Source organism: Rhipicephalus microplus, chromosome 1, assembly GCF_043290135.1.
Source record: "Rhipicephalus microplus isolate Deutch F79 chromosome 1, USDA_Rmic, whole genome shotgun sequence".
NCBI classification, from domain to species: Eukaryota; Metazoa; Arthropoda; class Arachnida; order Ixodida; family Ixodidae; genus Rhipicephalus; species Rhipicephalus microplus.
Genome location: NC_134700.1, coordinates 192,350,518 through 192,378,121, shown reverse-complemented (window position 1 = coordinate 192,378,121; position 27,604 = coordinate 192,350,518). Strand labels below are relative to the sequence as shown.

At 44.1% G+C, this 27,604-nt stretch overlaps 2 protein-coding genes across 2 annotated transcripts; one reads left to right on the top strand and one right to left on the bottom strand.

The window, feature by feature from the left end:
• Window positions 1–2,360: 2,360 nt before the first annotated feature.
• Window positions 2,361–16,989, top strand: LOC142803689 (endochitinase-like). Its single transcript, XM_075889281.1, has 9 exons — window positions 2,361–2,500; window positions 4,434–4,526; window positions 6,177–6,452; window positions 8,509–8,771; window positions 11,653–11,756; window positions 12,489–12,612; window positions 14,040–14,231; window positions 15,456–15,575; window positions 16,343–16,989. Exons 2-9 carry the CDS (start codon window positions 4,460–4,462, stop codon window positions 16,505–16,507), a joined length of 1,311 nt encoding a protein of 436 aa, XP_075745396.1. The 5' UTR covers window positions 2,361–2,500; window positions 4,434–4,459; the 3' UTR covers window positions 16,508–16,989.
• A 716-nt stretch (window positions 16,990–17,705) lies between these two features.
• Window positions 17,706–22,275, bottom strand: LOC142766480 (uncharacterized). The gene is made up of 2 exons (XM_075867997.1): window positions 21,588–22,275; window positions 17,706–18,116 (listed from the first exon to the last, which is right to left on the bottom strand). Exons 1-2 carry the CDS (start codon window positions 22,273–22,275, stop codon window positions 17,947–17,949), a joined length of 858 nt encoding a protein of 285 aa, XP_075724112.1. The 3' UTR covers window positions 17,706–17,946.
• Window positions 22,276–27,604: the final 5,329 nt, after the last annotated feature.

The window sequence follows — 27,604 nt, the reverse complement described above, 5'->3', positions numbered from 1 at the left end:
AGGGCTGCGCCGAGCTGTTTGAGACCTTTCTTGAGCTTCTTGCGCGTGCTTCTATAAACACGTTTTGAGTATTGGAGCCGCTGTTATGAAAAGAATTCCTCTCAATAAATTCTATTGCACTTTTATCAATCGAAGTTCATGGCCGACCGGAACTGCACGCATTAAATCTAGCAGCAACAGGCGGCCGATAAGTTCTTCCGGTGTACTTCTTCTCATTTCCCTTCAATAAACTCCCTCCTTTTCCTCTAGCGATAACACGAACTCTGCGCCACTCGGATAACTAACGACGCAAGAAAAGGAACAGTATTGCAAAAAAAAAATCACTATTTATTTGCCTGAATTTTCGAAGGATGTTGGAGATAACGCTCCCGTGATATTTTGAAGTTCCCGTGATAGTTCTGGGGAAGGAACTTTAATATGGATACCATCACTCGCTGCGCAAGCCTTATTACGTGAATGTTTACGCTAGAGGATATAGACAGTAAATTGAAAATACGAAGCGCGAAGCTATATTTTGGACTCTTTCACAATTTCATTAGATATTGTTGCCGAGGGTGCAAATTAACGTCGGCATACTCCGATTTCAGTCCCACTATAGTGCTTTATATGCACTCAGCTTCGACCCTAGGGGTGTCAAGCCCGAAGAAAGTGTGGAGCTAGGCAACCTTTTTTTTTGTTTTTCTTTGGTTTTCTTTACATTTTTCTTCCGCCGTTTCTTGTTTTTTTTTGTTCTTTATCACTCATTTCCACCCCTTTTTTTCTATTTTTTCCTCTTTTTTTATCTATTTCTTTCTGTTTCCATTTTTCTTTATATTTTTTACATACCTCTGTTTTTCTATTTTGTGGTTGCTTGCATTTTGTTTTCATTTTTATATGTGATTTTGCCAGTGTTACGCAAAGCGATGACGACATCATGAGACCAAGGTATTGACAGCCCAGTCCCCTAACCCCCCCCCCCCCCCCCGCACTTAAAATTCACAATTTCCGTAGCGCTGCTCCCTAACACAAGTTTTCTACATACAGCTCACACCTGAAAGTACTGGTGAGTGGCGGGCCTAATAGTTCAACATGATTCGTCCTCGTGATGTAGCATTTCAGAAAGGGTATGTAAAGTGAAGTTTCTTTCAGATAATAGGAAAACGGCAACAATTTGACATGTTATGTTGCTTTTATTTTGTTAACCACAACAAAAGAATATCTCTTTCAGTTGTGATTTCCCATTTCCCATAAGATATCAACATTGTACGATGAACACAATTTCTGGCCTAGATTGAGTGCAAAATGAAGTATTTGTATCAACACATTTTCGTGTCAGAAGTTCCCGCCCATATGAATATGCGAATCGAGGGGCACAAGAGAACTTCGCCCTTCCATCTTCGGGAATTTGTGACTGGTATCGTGCCAGAGCTCTACTTCCGTGTAAATCACAGGCCACCTCTTGCAGAGAATATCGCATACCCGACCACTTCTGAAGAATAAGGGATTGTATTTCCAAAGGCAACCTACCGGGCAAGGCGTTGGTATACACTCTTGTCCGGTGAATGCGGATACAGGTACGGCTTGCCAAGCTCGTAAAACATGAAATCTGCTAATGTGAGATGCTTCTGTCATGTGCTCACATAACTGTCATAACTGTCATAAAGGCATTGTTAACTATAATTATAGAAAAAAATGTTGCCACACTCAAAACAACTACTCTTAAAAGGATCATAATGGCTTATGTTGGTATTTCTAGGTAATTCAATGCCTTGTAACCTTGGTGCGTTTACGGCGTTTTCTTCTTGAATTTTGTGTTACCTACAACATTTGCATGCCCAAGCCACTGGATAACGGTATGAGCCTTAGATTTTGAATATTTATATCAGTGTTATTTATAACACAGAATAGAAGACGGACGTCAGAAATCGATCCAACAGCATATGTTCAGTGCGTGTATTGTGTTCTTGCGCTTGTCAGCGTTCGCTAAGCCCAATTGTTGGTCCCATATTTAGAGCGTGCGCGCATAGATGCGACACTCCCGCTAGTCGAACTTCTGGTGCTCCCACACACACTGCTATCGGAGGTTACTGCCGCCGCCAACAGGGATACGGGGAACCGGACGGGCTGTTCATCGGCCGTCGCACGTGTAGGACAGATAAAAAAAAAATAGACGAACGCGACGCAAAGAGCGCGCATTTCCAGTTCCGCCAGCAACGAGCCTTTCTTCTCCGCTCGACATTTCGTTGCGCAAATGCATCGGCTGTGCTACGTCGCGCTCGCCAGCCTGCGTCGAGGGGCAAAAAGGGCTGCGGGAGAGGAAGGAAGACAAAAAAAAAAAAATGGAAGAAAAACACACGTAAAGTTGGCGAAGGCGAGTGAAAGCAAATGACGCGAACGCGCGTGTCGCGGGTCTTCCCCTATCTCGGCGTGGCGTTACAAAACTGGTCACCTTTTTCTTGCTTATAAACAGTGCGCTCGGTTCTCTTCGAAGCGAACCACGCTGCATTTCACTTTGCTTCAGGTAAGCGCCGTAGGTTTTGTCGGCCTCAAAGATTTTTTTTTTTTTTTTGTCATTCACGTTGTGTACATTGCATATCTTCCGACCAAGTCGACAAATGTATGTGACTAGCTGTGTGGCAGTGGTTTTCGTACGTATGCTTTGTGTTTGTGGCACGGAATGTATAGAGATGTTCGCCAAACGGACACGATGCTTCCGCCTGACGCTTCTGGTTCCTTCGAGTAGCGAACGCCACTTTTTGTGGTCACGCCAAATTAATGATATGTGGGGTTTAACGTTCCAAAACCACCATACGATTATGAGAGACGACGTAGTGGAGGGCTACGTGAATTTCGTCCACCTGGGGTTCTTTAACGCGCAATCAAATATGAGCACAAGGACCTACAGCATTTTCGCCTCCATCGAAAATGCAGCCGCCACAGCCGGGATTCGATCCAGCGACCTGCGGGTCAGCAGCCGAGTACCTTAGCCATTAGACCACCACGGCGGGGCCATGCCACACTAAATTTTACCATTTCCCCGAATACACTCTGCGACAAAAGCCAGATAGAACCGATGTAAGCATTTTAGTTGTTTTTTTTTGTCTAGCAGATTATGGCACTCGCTGTGCTGGCGTAGCGGTTATAACATTGGTCCACCAAGGTCAACGCGAAGGATTCCATTCTGGCATCGTCTGCCATGTTCCGATGAGGGCATTTGTAAAAGCGTTCATTTTGACGTTGATGAAGGCAGCAGTCCACGCGTCTCAGATGAAACTCTTGGTTTGGCCGACCTTGTGGACGGGAAACGGAAAGTCACATAACAGCAACTCACAGCGACACTGATAGCGGCGAAGAGAGCGTCGGCCATTGATAAACTTATACGAGTGGTCAAGTGCTCTGGCTTTCACATACATGTATCATCGATTATTTCACTGTTATAGCTAGCAGCCGCGAAATTTTCAGAACTATAGCTTTAATGTTCGCGTTCAGCACGTAATCTCATCGGAAGGTTCTAAAATTATCTACGTAGTTCCAATCATTCCGTTGCGCTTTCCGCAAGGTATTGTTATTTTTCGTTTTCTTGTTTTTTTTTTTCTCGTCTTTGCGTCATCAAAAATCTGATGGCGTAGTGTTATTGTATGACCAAATGTCAAGCTAGGTGACGCTACTTGTTTTAGTATCAGTTTTATTTTGTCTTGCACTGCCGTACAAGCACGTCTTTTTTTAAATGCTAATAAAAATTATTATTATTATTATTATTATTATTATTATTATTATTATTATTATTATTATTATTATTATTATTATTATTATTATTATTATTATTATTATTATTATTATTATTATTATTATTATTATTATTATTATTATTATTATTATTTGTTGTTGTTGTTGTTGTTGTGCCAGTCACACTTGCAACTGGGTCGTAACAAAAAATATGAATACGAAGGATGGCGTGTGTCAATATGACGGTCTCGAGATGCAAAATCCCATGAGTAACTAGAATAATGTAAGAGCTAGGGATTTACGCGCCAGAACTCCGACATGACTCGGAGGCACAATATGATTGCGAGGAAAATTTGAGCACCTTGGCTTCTTTAACGTGCCCTGACGTCACACAGTGCATGCACCTCCGCCATTTCTTATCCGCCGAAATGCCGCGGCCGGGATCGAACCCACGACCTTCGGTTGAGCAGCCGAGCACCCTAAATATGGCGGACCATCAGCTATTATAAAGCTACTGCGAGCGAAGATGCGTGTGCGCCTAAGAATCTTTGCAATGTGTGGTCCCTTGCATCTCGGCCGCATTTTTTTTGGCGCATTTCGCGAAATGCACACGCGTGAAGCGTTTTCGATTTGAAGTAACGATAGCAACGAGCATAGCAACAAAGAACGAAGGTGGCGACCCGTTTTCTCGGAATTCACCAGACTCTCTTTCTCAATTCACTTTGCAGCTCTGAACTCGGGCCAACGCACCGCCATGGAGCTGATCGTGCTCCCACTCGCCTTACTGCTGACCTGCGCCTTGGGCATGCCTCAGCAGAACGGTGAGCAATTGACTTGCAGCGACCATGCTGTTAATACTGGAGAAAAGCTGTCGACAGCACGTGCTGCCTATATGAAACTGGTTTTCCGGTTAGCAAAAGACAAATAACGTCATTTTGAGCGATGTAGTCCGGACAAGGTCTCTTTGAGCAAAAATATAGGTAATTAGGCGTAATTAGCAGCGTAATTAGCGCTTAGGCGTAATTAGCAGCGTAGTAAATGCAAGTTGAGAAACGGCCACCTAAACGCACCTCTACAAAAAAAAAACGTGTGTCTGCACGTAGTTTTATCGACCTGCTTGCCCGTCTTCATAATTTACAAGTTAGCATAATGAGGTTTATACCGAGGCACTGATCTCTGCTAAGCACTATAATGGTCAATTATTCAGGGCTCGTCCCTTCCCTACATCTGTGTGATTGATTGATTGATTGATTGATTGATATGTGGCTTTTAACGTCCCAAAACCACCTTATGATTATGAGAGACGCCGTAGTGGAGGGCTCTGCAAATTTCGACCACCTGGGGTTCTTTAACGTTGGTGTGCGTTGTACTGACTACACGAGCGAAAAACGGCTGGGCAATTCAATTTTTAGACGTTTATCCCGTTTAAGTGGCGCATGCAATGTTATCATGTAGCTTGGTATGAAAACAATGCGAACAATTGTCTTCCTTTTGTACTTCAAATTTTTTCGCGCACTCTGTTAAGATCAATAATGAGGATGTGCTAATAACAATGGTCGATCGAGGTTTTGAAGTTGTACTCAGAGGGGGCGAAGCTTGATGATTATTTAACCCAGCACGTGACTGTAGCTTGCAGAACCAATATCTGCGGCTGCAAAATTGAGGTGAACATCGAATCCAAAAACTCAAAATCTGTGCAAGCTGCGTCTATGAGCGGGAGCTTAAAACTGTCTTGCACCTTGCTGTGTAACTCGGATGGCTTTCTACTCTCCCATATTAGAGTACAGAGTACTCTAAATTGGCAGCTCTGTTTTAAGCATGGAAGCACTAAACAATATCATCACTATAGGTAGCAGTTTCATAGCAGAGACGACAGCCATTATTGTTCGAAAGACATTTGAAGATCCAACACAAAGCATGCGCAAATATTTTAAGGGGTGATGGCGCCAAAACGACGTGCATTGTTTCTTTTGTTTGTTTTTTTTCGTTAACTTGCAGTGCACGTTGCATGATGCTATTTGAATGGAAGCCCAGAAATGAGGATACGATCTTTTGTGATTACTGACATGTTCATTAGTTAAGCTTACTGAACGGTGAAGCAAAAGGCGACGTTCGATATTTCACTTGGTCAAGCCAGCACCGCAGTGTCAATAGGAAGGCTCTGTTTGACAACCTGCTAACAGAATGATTCCAAGTGCATTTGTAACGAAAAATGTGTCTCGAGGAAGGGTGAATAGTACACAAAGGTGCTCCAGGTCCTTGTTTTTCAACTTTTCATGCATCACTGAAGATAAAGACATGTGGGATATGTAGATGAGCAACAAGAAAGACGCGCAGCCGGAGAAATTTCCATCCCATACTGCGAGGATAACACGTATGAGCATACAAGCACCTAGACAAACATCATCAAAACTCAGCGTTGCAGAATTGTAACTAGAGTATCTATGTATTATTTCTTTTTTATCATTTAGAAAGCGGATCAACAACTTCAACGACAAGCACAGCGGCGAGTTCTTCGGCTTCAACTAACGCTACCACAGCGAGAACGGGCTCGGGCGCGCACCCGGGTCCGGCCCCAGTGGTGTGCTACTACTCTGCCTGGGCCAACAGCCGGCCTCACCCAGCCAACTACGGTGTCAAGGACATTCCAGGAGACCTGTGCACGCACGTCAACTTTGCCTACGCGGGCGTCAACCCTCAGACCTGGGAACTCAAGAGCGAGGTGCCCGAGTTCGAGAGAAACAGGGGTGAGTGGACACGGCTAGCTTAGACAGCGTGTTATATGCTCACGCTAAAGAGGTTTATTTTTATGCGAACTATAGCACAGGGCTAATGTGTCAGTGTTGTGATCACATGTGGTCGAGGTTCGGTAAGGTACAGCGTTTATGCCACATCAACACTATTGCAGAAGTGCTGATAAAGAAGTGAAGCTAATACGAAAATAGTATGCAGTCATTTTTTTTTTATATAGATGGCCTGCTCTAACGTCCCTCAAACCACCATGATGGCGCACCAACACGTTGGGAAGTGAAATTTGTGATGTCACGTTTTTGTTAACAGTACATCGCATGACTGTTATTTCACCATTCATGCAAAAACGTCAATTATCGTTCCATAGACGTCCTTATCACACTAAAGCAGGTTAATGGCAGTGTGGTTATACTACCTTGACGTCACTCAAGGCGCCATATATTGTAGCCATGTTTTGCGTCGACAACGTCACGAGCACGATAACAAATAGTGGCTTTTTTTTAGGTCAGCGTCGTGATCAGTTGGAAGCTTACAAGGTACCGGTAATAAGTGCGCAGTTTACCATATAGCGTCACTTGTAGCCGCAATTAAGTCGTTGCTGAACTTCTTTCGTGGTAGTGGCCTGTTGGACAGGCTATAGTACTCCTGCGCTGCACTTTTTTTTTTTCGAGCACCTGCTTTTCTTCATTCTTTTCTTTCCATATTTCCTGACTCCCCCCCCCCCCCCACGTAATATAGGATAGCAAACGGCATGCTATAACTGAACATATTTTAACACATCGCACGACTAAGTGGACACAAGAGAAGGGACAAACCGCAGCGCCGACTCCCTTCTTTTCATGTGACCGTGTAGTCGTGCGCTGTGTTGAAATATGTTCAAGTACTGCCACCAACCGACCTATCTTTTACTCCTTATACAGCATGTTATAATTCTTCTTGACCTCGCTGCCTTCCTTTTATTATCTCTCTCTCTACCTGTAAGCGTCAAACATCATGCCGTAGAAGCAGTCGAATACTAATGTGCGTCCTTCAGTGTAAAAAAAAGCATTGTGGACCACTATCTATAGTATCCTGACACCCGTCATTGCAACGCATAGATGGTGGTCCCACGTGTGCGCTAGGACTGCCCAGATGACGTAGATAGCACGAGGATTTTGTCTGAGTGGAAGTAGGCTTCACTCATGTATGGTGTATTCATCGCTGCAGGCACCTTGCTTTCCGAGGCCAAGCTTAAGCATGCACGTGTGTTTGATGTTGATAAAACGAGCGTTGACGCATACATGTATATTCTATGGTTTGAAATGACCTTACCAGTCTGGTGGATGGTGTAATTTCTTCTGGAGTTTATGGCCTCAAATTTAGCTAACTGCCACACTTTCTATAGAAAGAGAAGCTATTAAACGAATAGACAGCAAACATATGTCACGGGTCAACGTGAGTCTAAGGCTCAAAGATTCAGGGGTCAATTGTACAGCCTCCATAGCTTTAGAATCGAAAGCCGTGTTTGCCGTATAGGCCTCTGCATAGACGTTCTCTTCTCCAACACTATATATCGTTTGGACAAACAAAAGCATCTCGCCCAAACCATTTACTTTCGCATTTGACCATCACGAGCTATCAAAGTGACACAGGCATTCAGGAAAACATATTTTACTGTGAGGTAAAAAGAAATTCTTGACACGCACCCTAAACATACAGCAGGCCGTGTTCAGAAAACCTCCTCAAACTTCCGTGTTCAGATTCTAGAACACGGAGGCTGAACGCGGAGGTTTGAGGAGTTGAGAAATCACACAACCGGAAATGTCAGTGGGGTCAATGTTCTGACAAGTGGAATAATTTTTGTCAGACACACTGACAAAGACGATTCTCCTAATCAGAACATAGGCACCGGGTTCAAACGCTGTTCTTCATTCAATTAAAATGCGCATAGCCTTGCAATGACTTCCAGCATCGCTTACCCAACGACTTCTCATCACTCGACAGCCTATGCGTTTTGTGTACGCATTCTGTTGGTAATGTTAGGCTCTTAATTTTTCATACGTAATTTTACAGATCTCTTCAAGAACTTTACGGCCATAAAGACACAGTATCCGCAGCTGAAGACACTTCTGTCGGTTGGCGGCTGGCAACACGAGACCGGAATTTTCTCCCAGATGATCGCGAGCGCTGACCGGAGGGCGCTGTTCATCGAGAGCGTCCTGCTGTGGATGAAGGAGTACAACCTGGACGGCGTCGACATGGCCTGGCGCTTCCCCGGAGTCTCCTACCGCGGAGGATCGCCACGCGACAAGGAAAACTATGCCAGTCTCATCAGGGTGAGGAGGATGAGGAGAAGTGTGCAACCGTAGGAGCTGGGAAAACAAACGCTCGATACATTCAGTTCCACTAATTCTGTGCAGCAGGATAAATACAACTTAAGAATGCTCACCGGCAAACGGACGAATGCCACATTCATTTCTGAAAGCGCACTTCACTTGCGCTCGTTGTTATTCTCTCATCTCTCATAATGTTCCGGGTTCCTTGCAACACAGACAGATATAGAGTTCTGGTCCGTTGGACTGGAAATCAAATCTTCGCTGGTGGTGCAGTCATTTCCTTAGAAAGTGTTACAAGGAGGATTGCTCCTTACTCGCACCTTTGCGGATCGGGTGTTATTGTTATGCCTGTTAGGTCAGAACCCTAACTCATGTTTCTAGAGAGATCACATGTAAACTAACACAGACAACAACCACTATGTTGAGCAGAAGAATTATTTACTACTACATCCCACTGCAATAAGAGCAGCTTGGTGTTTGTGGTGTGTCCAGTCCGTCTTTAAAATATAAAAAGCGCCTTTCCCCAACTTTAACAAATCGTGGCACTTCTCTACGCAGTGTGTATCTCTCTAAGCTGGCTACAGGCGGTCAAGCATAGGTATGTTTCTAGGCCCTTTCAAGCCTTATAATTAAGGACAGAACTCATTCGGCTCGCGCCATCCAAACTCTCAAGGTTGCGCTGTTATTGCCACCGGACAAAGTGATTAACAGGTTGTCACGCAAGCTGTTGCGTCGCTTCGACGCGGGGGCAGCAATAATCTTGTGTAGCTCTCTTGCTTTCTTTCTGTTTGTTACGGTGTTACTTTTCTGCCCGAAGACTTAGCTTATGGTCACACGTGCTCAAAACAACGTGGTGAATGTAGCGAACTACCTCGCAAACACGAGTTATGAGAATCAAGTTACGAAACTAGCGGCAATAAGACTCTTGCCGAAAGAGTAGCTAGCGGGGGAATTCACGGGCTGGTGCATGAATGTCCATCGTGGTCGTTATTTACATTCGATTTGCGTGTGAGAATCGTGCCGGCACTTGGGTAACCTAACAATTTTAAGAGTGAACAACGAACATTAGTGCACAGAGTAAAGGTACATAGGGGTACTAGAATGTCCAAAAACTTCTTGCGAACTACACAAAGGCACAACAATTTGCATGAGAGAAAAGAGCGTTTCGAAAACCAACAACAAAATCCCGACATCGCTAGCTGTATTTAGGCGACTCAGTCTTTTGCAGAACAACGCACAAATGAACCGCGGTGTTCCCATTCGTTCTTTCTTTTAACATGACCAGTTATGCCAGATTAATCTTGTAATTGGTTACTTGCATTATAATCTCATTTTGTTCTCGGTGTTTCAGTCTTCGAAGTCAGCACATTTGATTTCTTATATAGAGTTAAAAACAGTTTCTAACACTTCAAGGATACAAATGTCTGAAATCAGGTCTATAAGCACTATGAACCCTTTTCATCCCATTTTCCTGAGTCTAACTGAACAATAAGTTATTCAACTTGCGTCTATGATCAGCGTCAAATGAAACGCCAACAGCGGCGCGCGCGGCCAAAACATTAGCAACGGTAGAATGCTCTCCATCCAGACGACACCTTTGAAAAGAGCGTAGCTACATCCTGTTTGGCAGCGCGATTCCCCTACAATGCATTATTTTTGCTTCCGTTCTAGTTCTGATATGGCGATACTAGGGGCCGACGCAGTCGTGCCAAGCGCTTTTGCTCGGTTTCACTGTTATTTTCTAACCCAGGACAACAACGAAGTGTCTGCCTAGCAGTACGCTGTTGGATTATCGGGGAGTCATTATGGCCGAACTGGCATATGTCATACTAACTGTAAATCAAGCGGCTCCCGGTCCGGTTGAGATTACAAACTATAGATATGATAAATTAAGGTTTAATTCCTATGCGGATGAGCTTTTGAATATTGTTAACTGCTCCTTACAGCACACATGAATTCCGAGCACATGGAAACTCGCTAATGCTGTGTTTTTGCGAAAAAATCAAAGCCTCACATTTGTCGTGCATCACATTCGGCTGGTCTCGCTTACTTGAAACGTAGTTAAAATAATTGAAAAAATTCTTCATGTCACGCTCAATGAATTTATTTTTTGTCAGGGTATATCCCATTTTCAAGGCAAATAGGGTATAAACAGGGTTGCTTTATATGGTTGGCTCATGTTGATTTGTGAAGCCGCATTCGACTTGCACAAGTATCTGGCGAGCTTCCTGCGTTAGTCCCATTAAGTATTGCAAAAGCCTAGGATAGTGTTGAGCAGAGTTTATTAATTTTTAGATTAGTAGGCTATGATGTGCCCAACTACTTTATATATAGCGTTCAAAAGTTTCTCTTACAGAGACAATTCTTTTGTTGCAGCGAGTCAGTATCTTTCCTTACTCATATAAGCAAACAAGACGTGTTCCGCAATGATCAGTACTGTCGCCTCTTTTATTGAATATTTTATTATTACCAATCTCAGTTCGTGAATATGTTCATCTTTACGTCTACACCAATGATATTGCTTTTACTGCGAAAGTTGTTATGAGATCCCAACTCGGCTCACGCGCAGTTGTCCGCCGCCGCCACTGGTGTCCGTAACCGCATCTCTCTCTCTCTCTCTCTCTCTCTCTCTCTCTCTCTCTCTCTCTCTCTCTCTCTCTCTCTCTCTTTCTCTCTTTGTCCTTGTCGTGGTGCGCTATGCCCATATAAATGATGAACCCCAACCAACCAGCCCGGCAACGTGCCTTAGCGAAAGAACAAAAAAACTTAGCACCAACGCTAAGTTTTCGAATGCAAAACTTTGAGAGCATCTGCATGTGTTCTGTGCAAAACAAAAGTGTGCGCGTTTAGTAAGTGCTGAGTATTTTTCTTTCACAAATAGGAGCTGGCTGGTGCTTTCCAAGGCAAAGACTTGCTACTCACAGTCGTCGTGCCAGTTGCCGATGAATTTCTTGATCCTGGATACGATATTGCTGAAATTTCCAAGTAAGTCCAAGAAGCCCTTTGCTGGCGCTAACCAGAACTGTTGCAAGTGATGTAAATCAGGCGTTAGCTTCTTGCTTCATTGATTCCAATACTGCAAGATCATCGTGATTCTTCCAGTTCTATTACATTTTATCTAATCGATTTACAGGAAGTGAATCATTTGAGCTAATCAGAATCACTAGTCTCATGTCCAGCAGTGCACTTTTAGCGCGCGTGAAGTTCTTCATTGTACCAGAAAGCAGCTTGCTTAACCAATGATAGGCACGCAATACCAAGCACGAATGCGCGGCTGGGAGGTTAAATTCGGTAACTTGAACACTAAAAGAATGTCAAAAACGAGCCGGTAGAAAGAATAGTACGAAAAATTTTTACTAGAGCTGTCGAGATTTGTACTGCCACTGGAAACGATAAGACACTCGCCCTCCAATCAAACGGATAGTCCAAGAAACCTTATTGTTAGGCTTCGCGTAAACGTATGTAAAGGGTAAAATACCAGCTGTCCTAGTATAAGTACTCAATTGTGAGTTATTGGGTGGTGATCGAAGTTTATGAGAGTGAATCGTCGTTGACTCCGGCCTTACAGGTTAGCATTAAATAAAGGGGCCGTGTTTGCGATCTGCCAATCCCCACAAATGGATGATGATTTTGATAACGACGTAAATAAGACAACGGTGTCTCTTCGTTTCAAGTGGCTCGCTCTCATCGATACAATGGTTCTCATTCTTCTCTCAGGCACGTCGACTGGATTAATGCACAGGCTTACGATCTTAGGGGAGCCTGGAACGGCGTTACAGACGTCCACACTCCACTCTTCCCCAGGTCTATCGACTTAGGATCACAGGCGACATTGAATGTGGTAAGAATCTATATGCTTATGCAAACAGACTCCATCGACATTAAAGCCCCTGGATTTCTGCTGCTTTTTTTATTAGATCATGCATAGTTACGCAATTTATTTTGATTCAAAGAACGCTTTTTTCACGTGTTTTAACATCATTTACCAATACAACAAGGAAGCATTTCATTGCAAAGGTGACTGGGCCTCTTGTAGCTCGCGACAGGAAGAGCTTCCAATATTCTTCTAGAGCAGTATACAGAGATGTCACTGGTGATTGGAAAAAAAAGCACAAGAAAAAAATTACCGGTGACGTAGAGTTCGTCGTCTTGGGTGTCGATATAATTACGCTAGGTTAGTAAGAAGCACCTGAAGCTTGTAAACTTACAATGTCCACCTTCGTTGTCTCATACTTGCCTGACTTTGTGCTGAAGGCTATAGCATAAAGAAACCAGCGAACTTACGCGATATTTCTTGCTTGCTGTGGCTCTCACACAAAAGAATACAGACTACTGCTGTGCGTGCGTCTCGGCAAAACCACTATAGATCAACACCAGCAAGATTAGCTTTATTCTAGGTGGTGGTGGTTGTCTCGGTGCATGCTTCACGCCCCCTGTTGTACTTCATTGGCATTACTGTGAGCTTGACGTGATGTTTGGACATTCCGTGCGTCCACTACAGGTTTTAATTATCAATGCATGGTAGGGCGAAATGTACGTCTGTGTCCTATACTGTAAACGTAGTAACCGATAAATGTGATTTTGTCCACCGGTAGTAAGAATTACCAAATTAAGAATGTATGCACTCAAAGTTATTGTAACCCTTATTACATAATCGCACAAAATCACATTTGTCGGTTTCCGTCTGAATAAAACAAGGTACTTAGTAGTTTTTTGGGCACTGCCAGCAATTCTGTGGTTACCTGGTGCCTTAGAGAACGCTCTAATTCCATTGCGCATATTTTTTATTAGTTTAGCCTATACGAGTCCCATCTGTCATCTAAACATTTGATTTTTCTTATTCGCAACGTAGAATGCAAACAGTTGCACGCACTGGTTGACTTCTAGACACATTCTTCAAAGGACTATATATCTGAAATACTGTTTATTTATTTGTTCTTAGCTAAGGTGCACACTGTCGTGTCTCATTGCCGTTGTTTACAGAAACAGAACTGGAAAACCACGCAGCTACCTCTGTCGGATTATATTTGTGTTGTTGTTGTTGTTGTTGTTGTTGTTGTTGTTGTTGTTGTTGTTGTTGTTGTTGTTGTTGTTGTTGTTGTTTTAGCGTTTCCACAAGAACGCGCTGTTCTACTTTGAAAGTTGGAAGCTGCGGCTGTTGTGTATTGTTTCGCGCTGCCTTCGGTGTACTAGCGTACCATTTCAGAGCATCGTGCCGTGGGGCACACCCTCGGCTCACGCGTGCCCCTTCGCTCGTGTTTCCCGCAGAAAGATGGCCTTGCCCGAATCGTGAGCCTCGGAGCGCCAAAGTCCAAGGTGGTGATGGGTATCGCCTTCTTCGGCCGGGGATTCACGCTGCTCGACCCTCAACAACACGGCCTCCACGCCCTCATCAACCGCGACGTGCCGCCGCACGCCGGGCCTTTTGTCAGGAGCAGCGAGATCTTCGCCTACTACGAGGTCAGTATGCAGTGCGACTCTGTACTGTCAATATCTCGCACAGCGCAAACAATCTACGTTCCCCGAGAAATGAAGATTAGGACGACCATCACTACCTGGAGCATGAGCCGGTGAATGGAGATGCGTTTTGCTGTGAGCAATCGAACACGAACACCATGAGACCAGTTGCTTAACTTTTTGCTAACATGCTAACGTCTTACAACTGGACATCAAAGACTCTAGTTGTATTTCCAACTTTTCATGATGTGAATCTTTTCAGCTTGCGCAACAGCAGGGCCCTTCAATAGGTTTGTGGTAACAGTATTATTTGCACACGCTATATCGTATCACAGGTTTTATTAAAATCTCGGTCGTTTTTTTTATTTAATATAGTTTACACGAAATAGCTCTCATTGAATCAGCCTTGTAAGAGTTATCACTTCTTGGTCCCTTTTTTTTTTTCAAACTGTTCGTTACCGACCTGCTCTCGTGGATAGCGCCCGCGTTTATCTATGCAACTGATTCTACAACGGGCAGACTGCCACGTGGCCTACTTGTGCGACAACTACGAGTGGAAGAATACAAAAATCTTCCTGAGCTGCTGCTTGACTATTCTACCCAACAAGCCTAATAAAGCAAGCTTGTCGTCAGAAAAGTGACAAAATTTTGGTAGACGTTTGCAGGAATATAATTACACCAATCATTGTATGACCTTCGTGTGTGATTCATTCTGTCACACCTCTCAATCTGTCAGCATACTGGTTGTTCAGGCCACGATACGCATTCTACACACACCTCGGAGACCGTATATACGACTTGCCCTTAAGCGTATAATTATGTTCGTATTCTGTTATGAGTGGGCCTGTTAAAATTATGGTGAAGAACGTGCATTTTGTGTTTGATCACTGTTTGGATGCGGTATTTTTAGAAAAACATTGCTGTAACTTCGAGGCGTGACCTCGCGTTTCACGGAAACCATTGCAAAAATACTATACTTTTTTTTCTTTTCTTTATATGCGTATTTGAGAAAAAAGGCTATAAGATAAGCACAGATCACGAAACGCTCGTACATACAAATCGGAGTGTTTCACTACCTCCAAAGCGTTGCAAGTTGTAGTGCCCAGAAGAGGTTCCTTCCAAGTTACTTCTCTGTTACAATGAAATTGGACTAATGAAGCTTTGCATGGAAATTCAGAGGTATGCTATACATATGAACTTATCGAACTTCATCATTCGATGTTCCAGATCTGTCTCAATCTGAAAGGAAACTGGAAACGAGAGTTCGACGACGAAGGAAAGTGCCCGTACGTCTACTACAGAGACCAGTGGATCGGCTACGACGATGCAGTCAGCATTCAGCACAAAGTACGCACCCTTCCTTATCTCAAAGCGGTAGCTTCATAATTTCGTAGCTTGTGACAATGGTTTTTCTTTAAACCCGTATTGCAGTAACGAAGAAGTGTTATCTTCACTGATAGTCGAACGACTAAATTCATAAACTTTAGTGGACAAGCAGAGATTAAGTATCAGTTATTTGTATGTCTTTTTTCTCTTTGGGTTAGAAGTCGTATTTTGTTATACTGATGTCCGTCATGAAATTAGCAACTTCACCCACACTCTTCAAACGCTTAAAATCTATCCGTGAACCACTAAATAGGGTGTGCTGCTTTGTGATGGCACGCGTGTACTTTACGTCACTCGCTGTGGTAGTTAACAATATTATTATGCGGAGTAGTAGTAGCTTGTAACTTATGGCAAACTTTACGGCAAACTTTATGGTAAAGTGTTACATGAATGTAACAGCCAGCCGCTGCACTTTTCTTCTACCGTTGTGGCTTCGAACAAAATCCGTGGCTTAGAACTCAGTTGCGAAATGACATAGACAATGAGCAACCACGCCGCATGTCTGATCAGCATGCGCTGTCAATTCAATTTCAACCAACGTCTACGTTAACCACTGAAACTCGTTTCTAAGTCTCCAATACTTGATACACTGTCCCACCGATTTACTTAGAAGCATTCGATGGCAAAAATTTATAGCAGTGCAATAAGGGCATTCGAAACTTTGGGCGTAATTTTCAAAAGCGGTGAGAGAAAGCTGCCAGAATAATAGCTTCCATTCAATGTTCCAGATTGATTTCCTGCTTCAAGAGGGCTATCGTGGAGTTTACGTCTTCAACAACGACCTGGACGATTTTCGCGGCTTCTGCGGTGAACCTAACATCCTCCTCAAGACTATCAAGAATGGTCTGACCGAGAAGAATGAGCTCGATGCCCGCCTCAACCAGAAGGAGTGACGTCAGCAGTGGCAGTCAGAACAGTGGCCACCTAGTCACAATGTCAAGCACAAAACCTCGCCGCAATGCTGAACCACTGTCATGCGAACCGACTGCATACTTTATTTCTTTCAGGCGTGTATACATCGGTTGCATTTTCATTGAATACACCAAAGTGAGTCAACACTATGGAATTCAACACAAAAAAAAACTTTGTGGACACATTTTTCATTGCCCTTTTTAACATGGCATCACAACGGTGCTGATACCACACAAACGAGGGTCACGAGTATTCATGCTCGAAACAAAGCACGTGTGTCTATAGCTTTGTCTCGCAGCGTACTTGCCTTCAGTGCGATTAGTTGTCTTACATTGTTTTATCTGTACTTAATGTCCACAAATGTCACATTGTTCGGTATGCCTGTTGCTACACACGTGTGAAGATTTATACTTGCGCCGTAAAGATCATTCACGCAACGGCAATAAAGGTATGCCTCAACGAGGTTGCATAGTCTTGTGTCCAGTGCATTCGCTAAAGAATCCTACTTTATCGGTGCATATTGCTGATAGGTATTGCCATACTGTTAATCTTATCGCTTTCTTGGAAAATGTCATGAATCATTTACTTATGTACCTAATAATGTGTTCAGTAGCAGCTACATAGTGAAGGTCGTTTTCTGGCACTGCTTGAAGCGAACTTCCTCCAAATTATTTGGCCTTAAACAAGTGTTGCTAGGAGAAAGCGGGGCACTGCCTCGTATAGCATCCGTCTCGCTAAGTAAAAAAATCATTGGAATTTCCGACAACAAGCTGGCTTTATTATATAAATAAACATCTCCTGTGCCACGTTGCGAATCACAATGTGAGATGTTGATGAAATACTTCACAATTATGCATATTGTGGGCGTTCACGAGACATGTCGTCCCTCATCCCATATGTTAATCACCCTGTATATACTCACTCATCATTGGCTGTGGGAACTTGAATGAAATGTGATCAACGTCTCGCGCTTCTTCACTTTGCCGTGTCTTTGGGGCCTAATAAAGGTCACGTTAAATGCTGCGCTACAATATGGGCAGTTTATAAATATACAAATATACATGTAGAAGAGAAGGCAAGAATAAGCAATGCGGCCTAAAAGAAGTTGTACGCATTTCTTATGCAATGATATCATTTCATGTCACTGTTGTTCTTGCACATCATACTGCTGCTCGGGTATAAATTTATCAGCCGTCATAATTGTTCGTTCATTTCACAACAGATCAATACTGTAATAGTTCGTCGCCACCGCTGATGCAGCTGATTCGTGCGAATATTATATTCGCACGAATCAGCTGTATTCAAAACAGAACATGCAAATAAAGCTTCTGCGCCTCCCAGAAGTAAATTGTGGCACTCGTAAACAGAAAGGTACACATCGACACTCAATCAATCCTCACTGGAGAGTGTGGCGCGTCGGTTACTGCCACACTGCGAACAGCTGACCGTCAATACACTTTACGTGAAACTTCTCCGTTGAATTCGTCGCACTCTTGCCAGCGAGCCACGCGTTGAAAGCGTTTCGATTCGCTGCTTCCTTTTCGGTGCGGCCGCTCGTCGTAATTCGTTGTTTCCTCGCCAAACTTGCCTCTGCAACACAATGCGTAAAAATAAAATTTTCAGAAAGCAATATATCTTCGTAAGAAGCAATCACCCTTAGTACCATGATTTAAAATTCTTTCTGACTGCCCCTCCCTCCCCCCCCCCCGAATACTTGCAAAACGTTCAACAAGATGTGCTTCACGGACACTGAAGGTGATGTTACTGCCATAATTCTGGCACTCACCCACAAAGGGGGATCAGCCAAGAACCGGGTGGAAGGATATTAGGTATCGAAAAACGTCCAATGTAAATAGGTCTATATAATCAAATTGTAAATAATGAATGAAAATGCTGCACGAGCGATTGGTCAGGCAATCCAATATAGGCTTGGAGCAGAAGATAACAATTATAATAAGCTGACAAGGTAATCGTTTTGTTTCCGTTACGTAAGAGAACACAGCAGAGCAAACCTACCTGGACACTGAAAAAGAGCGAAGCTGGTGGCCTTTACCATCGTCAGCATAACGATTTTTTTATGTTTTGCAAGTTATTCAAATATCTTGTATCACTACTCTATATAAACTCTCTTTGTTAAAGGGTCAGTCAACAGGCTCCCAAACGCGCAGTAAAAGCTCGCTCATCTTACGAATGCCTGACCAACCTTCTTCCACGCGCAGTGACGTCAACTCGACGATCGGTGACGTTGACATCATTACACTTTGTTGAGGTCTGGTTTAGACCAATCGACGAGCTACGTGCTGCGTGTCGTCACCGATTTCCGAGTTGACGTCACTGCGCGTAGGAGGAAGTTGGCCACGTGCAGAAAAAATGCGCGAGCTTTTCCAGTTTACAAAGATGCTTAAACTGTTTTTTTCTCCATTTTTACTGGACCAGTGCGTAGCACTGTTATGTACCCCATTTTTGCGGAGCACACTCATTTTTACTGACCATTGGTCGGCGAAAACTGTAGATCTCTCTCGACTCACTCAAGAAATATATTTTGCCTTTGGGGCTCACTCAGACTCAGACTTACGAAAGTCTTCCTCAGTCGAACTCACTCGGACTCAGACTCGCCAAAATTGGTTTCAACCGGGCTCGACCGGACTGAAACGTACCAGACTATTACTCAGCCGGACTCACTGACACTCAGACTCACGACTCCATCTGTGTCACAGTGACTCTGAGTTAGACGACTCATGATTGAGTCTGCCTACCTATGATGGTGATAGTAGTCACTGCTAGGCCACACAAAGGCACATACCGCTTTGATGACAACTTTGCTTCTTCATTTTTTGCTAAAGCGTTGGTGAGCAGAGGAATATACTCAATTTGTTTGGAACACACCCCCTCATGATCAGCGTTACCGCGGTGGCACACATGAACGCCACGACTAATAACAGTTTCGCTGCTAAAACTGTAGGCTCCGTTCATGTGTATCTCTGTGGCTAAGTTGTAATCCGCACATAACGATAATTAAGGTCACTAGGCAAGAAAAAAAAAGGAATTTAGACATCTCGGCACCTCAAAAGCTGATGTCCCGAAATGCCAGAAACTGTTTTTTTTTTTTCAAAATCTTGATAACTTCTCTTTCTTTCTTGTTTCTTTAAGCAACCATAGTTTTTGTTACATGCAATTCAAGCTGCCCTGCCCGATGAGCATTCGTCTAACTCTAGAATCGTAGTCTGAATACCTAAATCACGCATCACAAAAATGAAAGGATGAGTTCCTTATCTGTAGTGCATGGAAAGGGAAGGGAATGCGTTAAATTTAACATTATTACAGGTGCGTAAATGCCTGGTGTTTTGTTTCACTTTAGTGCTTTTTACGGCAGCGAATGTTTTGTGAGGCTTTCTAAAGCAACTATCTACATGTATATACCGCAGCTGATTGTGGCGCAGTGCTCCAAGCCAGAGTTCAGTGTCCCTACCCTCTGAGCTAACAGGTGCTGACTCACTCGGAGGCCGTGACTAAGGCGCTTTTTTTTTTGTTGATAGTCATTTTACCTAGAATAGTTGTTGCATTCCATACGCAGCCTGTCAGCTTTCCACGAATGCTGTTTGCACTCAATCACAGGATGAGGACGTATATATTCGCATTTTCGGCCCTTTTAGAAAGTTCTGAGGTACGATAACTGCAGCGCAGAAGCCCTCTTATATCCCCATTACTGAAACATGGTCACAATTTCCTCACTATCATCACTACGAATAAATTTCTTCAATGCTTCCAACACTAGGACTGTTTTTTAGCTTTCAAGAAATTATTTGAGTGTGTGTGCGTGTGTGTGTGTGTGTGTGTGTGTGTGTGTGTGTGTGTGTGTGTGTGTGTGTGTGTGTGTGTGTGTGTGTGTGTGTGTGTGTGTGTGTGTGTGTGTGTGTGTGTGTGTGTGTGTGTGTGTGTGTGTGTGTGTGTGTGAGAGAGAGAGAGAGAGAGAGAGAGAGAGAGAGAGAGAGACACGTTAGGCTGCAGCTATCGAAGCTCACATCACTTTTTCCACACTTGGATAATCGGGATACCGGTGTTTTTAGATCTGTATATTTGCTAGATTGTTATCACCAATAAGAACATTACCAAAGGCTATCTGCACCTTCCTGCCGCTAAATTTTGTGGCCGGTCCCCCAGACTGAATTATGCCGTTATGCTCATGAAATAACCAATCTTCACGAGGACTGATTAAACAAATAAGCTAGTGGCAACGATTGCTTCGCTCATCTTTCCTCTCCCTTTATTTCTTTGCTATTTTTTTTCATTTTCTATTCCTTTTCTATGCTGGTCGTTTTTTTTCGTTTGCTGAACTGTTTTATTTTTGGCTTGTTTTTTTATCTGACTAGCCCCGATAATTAACCAGTCCTTGCAAATCTGTGTTAGTGAAGCTGGATTAATTTTCTCAGTATAATATCCAACACGCGGACTTTTCCAGCGTGTTCATAAATCTAAAAACTTCTTGCATTGTTCCAAAAGGAACAATGCAATATTGTACTTCTCCCTCACTGAAACGTTGTCACCATGATCGCCAACTGAACCCTTGACCTGGTGCATTCCAGTGACACTTCTAATATTCCTCGCGTTTCTAGCACACCTTATCAATATCAAGTTCACTGCAACAAATGCATGCAAGAACAACCTAAACTTGCCCCGAAATACCTTCTCTGTACGGAAAAAATTACGTCCACCACAGCATTTGTTTCAGACAGTTAAGTTGAAACCACTATCAAAGTACCCAGTCGCGTATGCGATCACCTTTATGAACTGCCCTGTCAAGCGGGGACGTTTCTGGTGTCTCAACGTTTACATCGTGCGAGCACTGATGTTAAGTGAATAATTACTCAACACTAGCATTAGTCATGTGAATATATATTCGTGTGTAAATTTTGTAGTGTTTCATGATTACTACCAACTTCACGACACAAACTAAATTGTAAAAGAATAATAGCCGGAGCAACACCTATAGGCACCAATGTCTCCTCAAACGCAGTCAATCGAGGAAGACAAAGCAACAACCAAGATGTGGTGCATCCCTACCCTGCTCCACTTGCTTCCTGGCAAGCCATTCCCTGCACTTTCTCTCTGACAACGCACACGTTCGCGTTTCAGTCCGCTTTCGATCTTCATCAGCTTTGGATCTTCGGCGTCGCTCTTCGGCTCGCCTCGCCGCCTCCAGCTCGCTCTTCATGGCGCACCAGGCGGCAAAAGCCCTCTCGGCCTGAGACCTCTGCTTAGCCTTGCGTTCGGCCGTGGCGCGTGCTTCGCAGAGCGCGGCCTTCTGAGCTTCGCGCTCCCGCTGGGCGCGTCGCCTCCACTCGAGGTCTTTACGCAGATACCACATCGCCCATGCACTCGGTGGCTCGTCACCTTCATCGTGCATGCTTGACGACGACGTCGACGGAGCAGTAGTGGCTGCAACACTGTCAGTGCCCTTGTCGGGGACAAGCTTTTCACCATTGCTCATTCCGTCCTCGACGTCGCGAGTTGGACGTGACGCTGAGTCACGAGAAGCCATTGCCGAGATCATTGCCGAGGCTGAGGCTGAGGCCGAGGACGAGTCTGGAGGGTCAAGGGAATTCTGCGAGAAGCTGATGCCTTCCACCGCCGAGGGCACGTCAGCATCGTCCTCGTCATCGACGCTCGCAACACTTGAATTAGGTTCCTCGTAGATGGTGGAGATGGTTCTGAGAAGCAGCAGGCAAAAAAATATTAGCGATTTTTCCATTACTCGATATTGTGTATCACGAATAAATAAATGAATTGATGTCACTTTTTCTCTAGAAATAGATAAAAAAAAAGCAATGTGAAGCTAAAGAAAGCTCCTGGGGTCTGATAACGCTTCACCAGGGCCTAAATAGTTTGAGTAGAATAATATTATTGAGGTAAATAAATTAATCAATCACTACTATAATGCTTACCTAAGTAAAAATATAAATGGGTCACTAATTAAAGTGTGAAATAAACTATGATGTAAACTCAGCTTTGCAAATGAGAAAGAAACATGCACATTATACTTCGAGCCGCATGAAAATGAAAACAAGACGAAGAACAATATTTGGGTATTAAACTCTACAAACCCTCAGACTGCTATCACATAATCAAATTTGTGTATTATAAACCCATATCCCAACCTAAATTCGTACTTTCCATACCGGCACCGGAGCAGTAATTACAGGTGGTGTATCTACGTTTTGTTTCTTTAATCAGCAGGTGTTCTGTGGTAGTAAACTGCCACTTGGCGCTTGCAGTGGGCTGCGGAAGTACGTCAGAACACTTTTAAACATTCTTATACCTGACGCAGACTCTTCGCCATGTAATCAATTGACAAAGATAACATGCGGAAATAGTGTTAAGCAATTAGCTGTCATATTGCACCGATCACGCTATATCGAACAAGAATTATTGCTCACTCGCAACTGCCGTAAACCCCGCAGCGAAAATCTTACCGTGTGTTAAGCACGGCTTATATAAGTATTTTTATTATTCAAATGTACTCCTAGAGGCCTTCCTTTTGAGAGCGTTATATATCAGGGTGGGAGATGAAAGGAAAGGCATTTGCAACGCGAAGTATTTCAGTATGTAAACAGAAAAAAATGCAAAAAGGCAAGGACTTCGAGCGATCACCTGAGGCACCACCATCGTAATCGACAGAAAACGGGAACGGACAGGGGTTAATCCCCTCTTCCCCCACCTCGCCCGGTAAAACTGCCGGACTTTAAATAAAGTTTATTCATTCATTCATTCATTCATTCAAGACAGCAAAGCCTTGAAGGCAGTCAGAATTCACAAAGAGGCGAAACACTTTAAAAAGGGAGACAGAGAGAAGCAAAAAAAATTATGAATCATATAGCAAAGAAAACACATTTTGCAATGTTAGCAAACGTTTCGAACAATGGGTTAGCTCGTGCGTATACAAAAGTTTCTGATTCGAAGTCAAGAACGAAAACAGCCGCTCACCAGACACACTAGTACTGATGTGCTAATTTCGTCGTCATAGCTTAAGTCTCAAAGTATGCTTCCATAACTGGGAGGAGCAATGACACCAGACGGGCTTAGCACAATATTCATTCTAAGCACTTCATTCTAAGAAAAACCAGATTAATTTTGGCGTGCTTTATTTTCATAAATGTCTTGTCAATTCGACAGTGGCCCCATGTAGCTTGGGGGTGATTTTCAGCGCAATTTCGGCACTCTAATGCAACAGCGTGATGGGCTTTCTACATAATGTCATGTTCCAGTTCATACTCTTCAATGCTGGCATATCTGAAAAGAGAACTTGGGGTAGGGAGAGGGTGGAGCGAGAACACCAATTTGCCAGATTATGCATCAACTTAGGTGTATTGTGTAGCACTGGTATGCAATTCTTTGTGCTAATTTCTATGCCAGTTCGGAATTTTTGGGGTGTTCGAATATTTGGAGCATTAACATTGCCTTGTGAATCCAATAAAATGCCGACCTATAAGAATCGATTAATAAAGTTTCGAATATCCATACACGCCTACGTATGGTAGATTAAACGGCTAAAAACAGAACAGGCAAAAAGATGCACACATACGATGCTGTAGTTTCGCGTCTTTGTGTTCACTGCATTCGGCGCTGTTTAATTCTTTTTAAATGCCAGTTAACGAAACTACCCCTCTGCCATATCATTCCGAACATTTGGGTTTTGCCCTATCACACTGTTTCATTGTTGCAATCAAGTTATGTGCTCTGTTAAGTATAAATACCATAGTTATTTGTGCCACTTACGCACGCACGAACACCCACGCCCACGCAATCGTAGCATCACGTTCCTTGTCCAGCGTATTCCCTTAACCCACTTCTGTATACACACAGCGAAACACGTGGTCTATTGAATGCGTAGAGTTACACGTGCCGGTGAGAAAGTTAAAGGGTTACGATAAAAATTCACTGATAACCAAAACACAACATCTCCAGGCTATGTTTTACTGCCGATCACGACTGCACAAAAACATGCTATGCTTACCTCGAACCTGCTTCCACTGTGGCAATTTCCATAGTGCCAAATCACGTTGCACGTTCACTGGCCTCTTCCGGCCAGTCCACCCAAAGGGGCCTGGGACGGCGCGTCACCTTGGAGACGGATTTGTTATGCTCGCAAAACCTTCGATCGCTGCTCTTTCATCCATTCCTGGGCCCTGGAGTACACACACACACACACGTGTGTGCGTGCGTGCGTGCGTGTGTGCGTGCGTGCGTGTGTGTGTGTGTGTGTGCGTGCGTGTGTGTGTGTGTGAGTGAGAGTGTGTGTGCGTGCGTGCGTGCGTGTGTGTGTGTGTGTGTGCGTGTGTGTGAGTGAGTGAGTGAGTGAGTGAGTGAGTGAGTGTGTGTGTGTGTGAGTGAGTGAGTGAGTGAGTGAGTGAGTGAGTGAGTGAGTGAGTGAGTGAGTGTGTGTGCGTGCGTGCGTGCGTGTGTGTGTGTGTGTGTGTGTGTGTGTGTGTGTGTGTGTGTGTGTGTGTGTGTGTGTGTGTGTGTGTGTGTGTGTGTGTGTGTGTGTGTGTGTGTGTGTGTCGATAGCCTCTTGCAGGGCGGACTCAATGAAGCCATCCGACCCTGTGGGGCACCATATGGTTACATCATCCGCATAGATGGTGTGATTTAGCCCGTCGATTTTCGAAAGTCGTTCGGAAAGCCCGATCATCACGAGGTTGAGGAACGTGGGCGAGAGGACGGATCCCTGAGGAGTGCCCCGCTGTCCGAGCTCCACTTCTTCCGACACTGGGTCTCCTACGCGGAGGACGGCTCTGCATCGAGTGAGAAAAGGGCGGATAAAGTAGTGAAATCAGTGACCTAGGCCGAGGGCTGCGATCGCTTTCAAGATTGACGAGTGCGTTATTGTATCGAAGGCCTTTTTTAAATCGAGACCGAGTATTGCACGAGTGTCCTGAGTGTTTCCGCCATCTAGAATTTGATGCTTTAGGGGTAATGCGGCGTCTTGAGCGGATAACCGTTGTCGGAAGCCAATCATGTGGTGCGGGATGCAGTCGTTATCTTCGAGGTATCGACCAATCCTGTAGAGGACGACGTGCTCAGACACTTTGCCTTCGCACGACTTGAGAGATATGGGGCGTAGGTTATCTAGGCTCGGCGCCTTTCCCGGTTTCGGTATGAGAACCGTGTGATCTAGTTTCCAGACATCGGGTATCTAACCCTTTTTCCATATTTCGTTGATAGTGTTGGTGAAGTAAGTGACGGATGGATCGTCCAGGTTGCGTAGGAGCTTGTTGGTGATGCCGTCGGGGCCAGGGGCTGAGTGGCCATTGAGCTCATGGAGAGCTCGGCGCACATCTTCAATAGAAAAGTTGGCGTCTAAGTTGGTGTTGTCGCTGCCAGAGTAATCAGGGTGAGGGGTCACTGGGCCCGTGGGAAGCGGGAGATATTTTTCCACGAAGTTCTTGACAACATCTTCCGGTGACACTGTCCGTTTAGCCTGATGAAGTATCTTCACGATCAAATGATGCTGATTTGTGCGGGTGTTGGTTTCATTTCAACTATGATATCCTTAACTCCCTTTGACAAACGGGCGTTAAGGATATCATAGTTGAAATAAAGAAGAGGAAATGGACATGGGCCGGGCATGTAGCGCGTAGACAAGATAACCGCTGGTCGTCAAGGGTAACTAACTGGATTCCCAGAGAAGGGAAGCGGGTTAGGGGGATAAAGAAGGTTAGGTGGGCAGATGAGATTAAGAAGTTTGCGGGTATAAATTGGCAGCAGCAAGCACAGGACCGGGTTAACTGGCGGAACATGGGAGGGGCCTTTGTCCTGCAGTGGACGTAGTCAGGCTGATGATGATAATGATGGTGGTTTCATTGAGGAGGTGTTTGAGTAAGTTCCACGTTTTGCCATTACGAACCTGACCATCAATCGAGTTGCAAATTTCGTCCCCCTGCTGTTTTGAAAGGGTGCGCCAGTGATCCATCATGGTCTTGTTCAGCTGAGATATGCGTTTGCGTAACCTCCGATTGAGGCGCTGGCCCTTCCACCGGGCCATTAGAGACTGTTTGGCTTCAAGTAGGTGGGCGAGACGACTGTCCATCTTTTCGGTTGGAAGGTCTGTGATGATAGTTTTGGTTGCCTTGTTTACATCAGCTTTGAGCTGGGACGTCCACGTCTCGAGGCTCGGTGGGGTATCGGGAGGAGGTCGTTCTGCGCGGGTCTTGCGAAGGAGGTCCCAGTCGACCCAGGTGTACAACTTGGTCTTCCTGCTTACTGTGGGGAGATGTACGGCCAATATGAAGTGGTCGCTACCGAGATCTACCGCAAGGTTGGACCAGTGGGCGTCGGCGATATTCCTTACGAAGCATAGATCCGGCGTAGTATCTCTTTGCGTGGACGTACCAGTGCGAGTGGGGAAGGCCTTTTCCGTACTGAAAATACTAATACTTTTATAAATTACTGCATATTCAAGAATTACTTGGTGTCAACTATTTATTCACTATCTGATGCTTCTCATGAACAAAAAACAAAGCAAATTTGTGATGGTTTAGAAACTTCTAGAAAAAGGCGGAATTTATTCTTTAATCAAAGAAAGATTTTACGTTCAACCCTTGGTGGATTGCGGATTGTTCACGAGATTATACGAGAAGGAAAGCAGCCTGAAAAAGCTTACTACATAACCGGTGTCCGAAAAATAGGAGCAACTACAAATTATACCGAACTACATTCAAACACACAGTAACTAAAGCAAAAGAAGCGTATGACACTAAGTATCATGCTTTTTTTATCGAAAGCTAAAAATAAGAGCACATTTTTCAAATTTCTCCGTAGTAAAAAAATCCTACTTCGAACATAGATTCATCAGTTTTAACTGACAAAGAAATCAAACAAATGCTAAAAAGTATAGCGAATGGCCTAGAAAACCGATTCTCATCTCTCTTATCGCCTTACACTAAATATAAAACACAGAGTGATGATTTCATTGAGGTATCAATGACTGAGCTGGCCACGGTTATGCAAGGACTTTCAAAGTTTGCTCCAGGTGGTGGCAGAATCACTTTAAAAGTATTAAAAACCTTTTTAAAAGAGGCTCC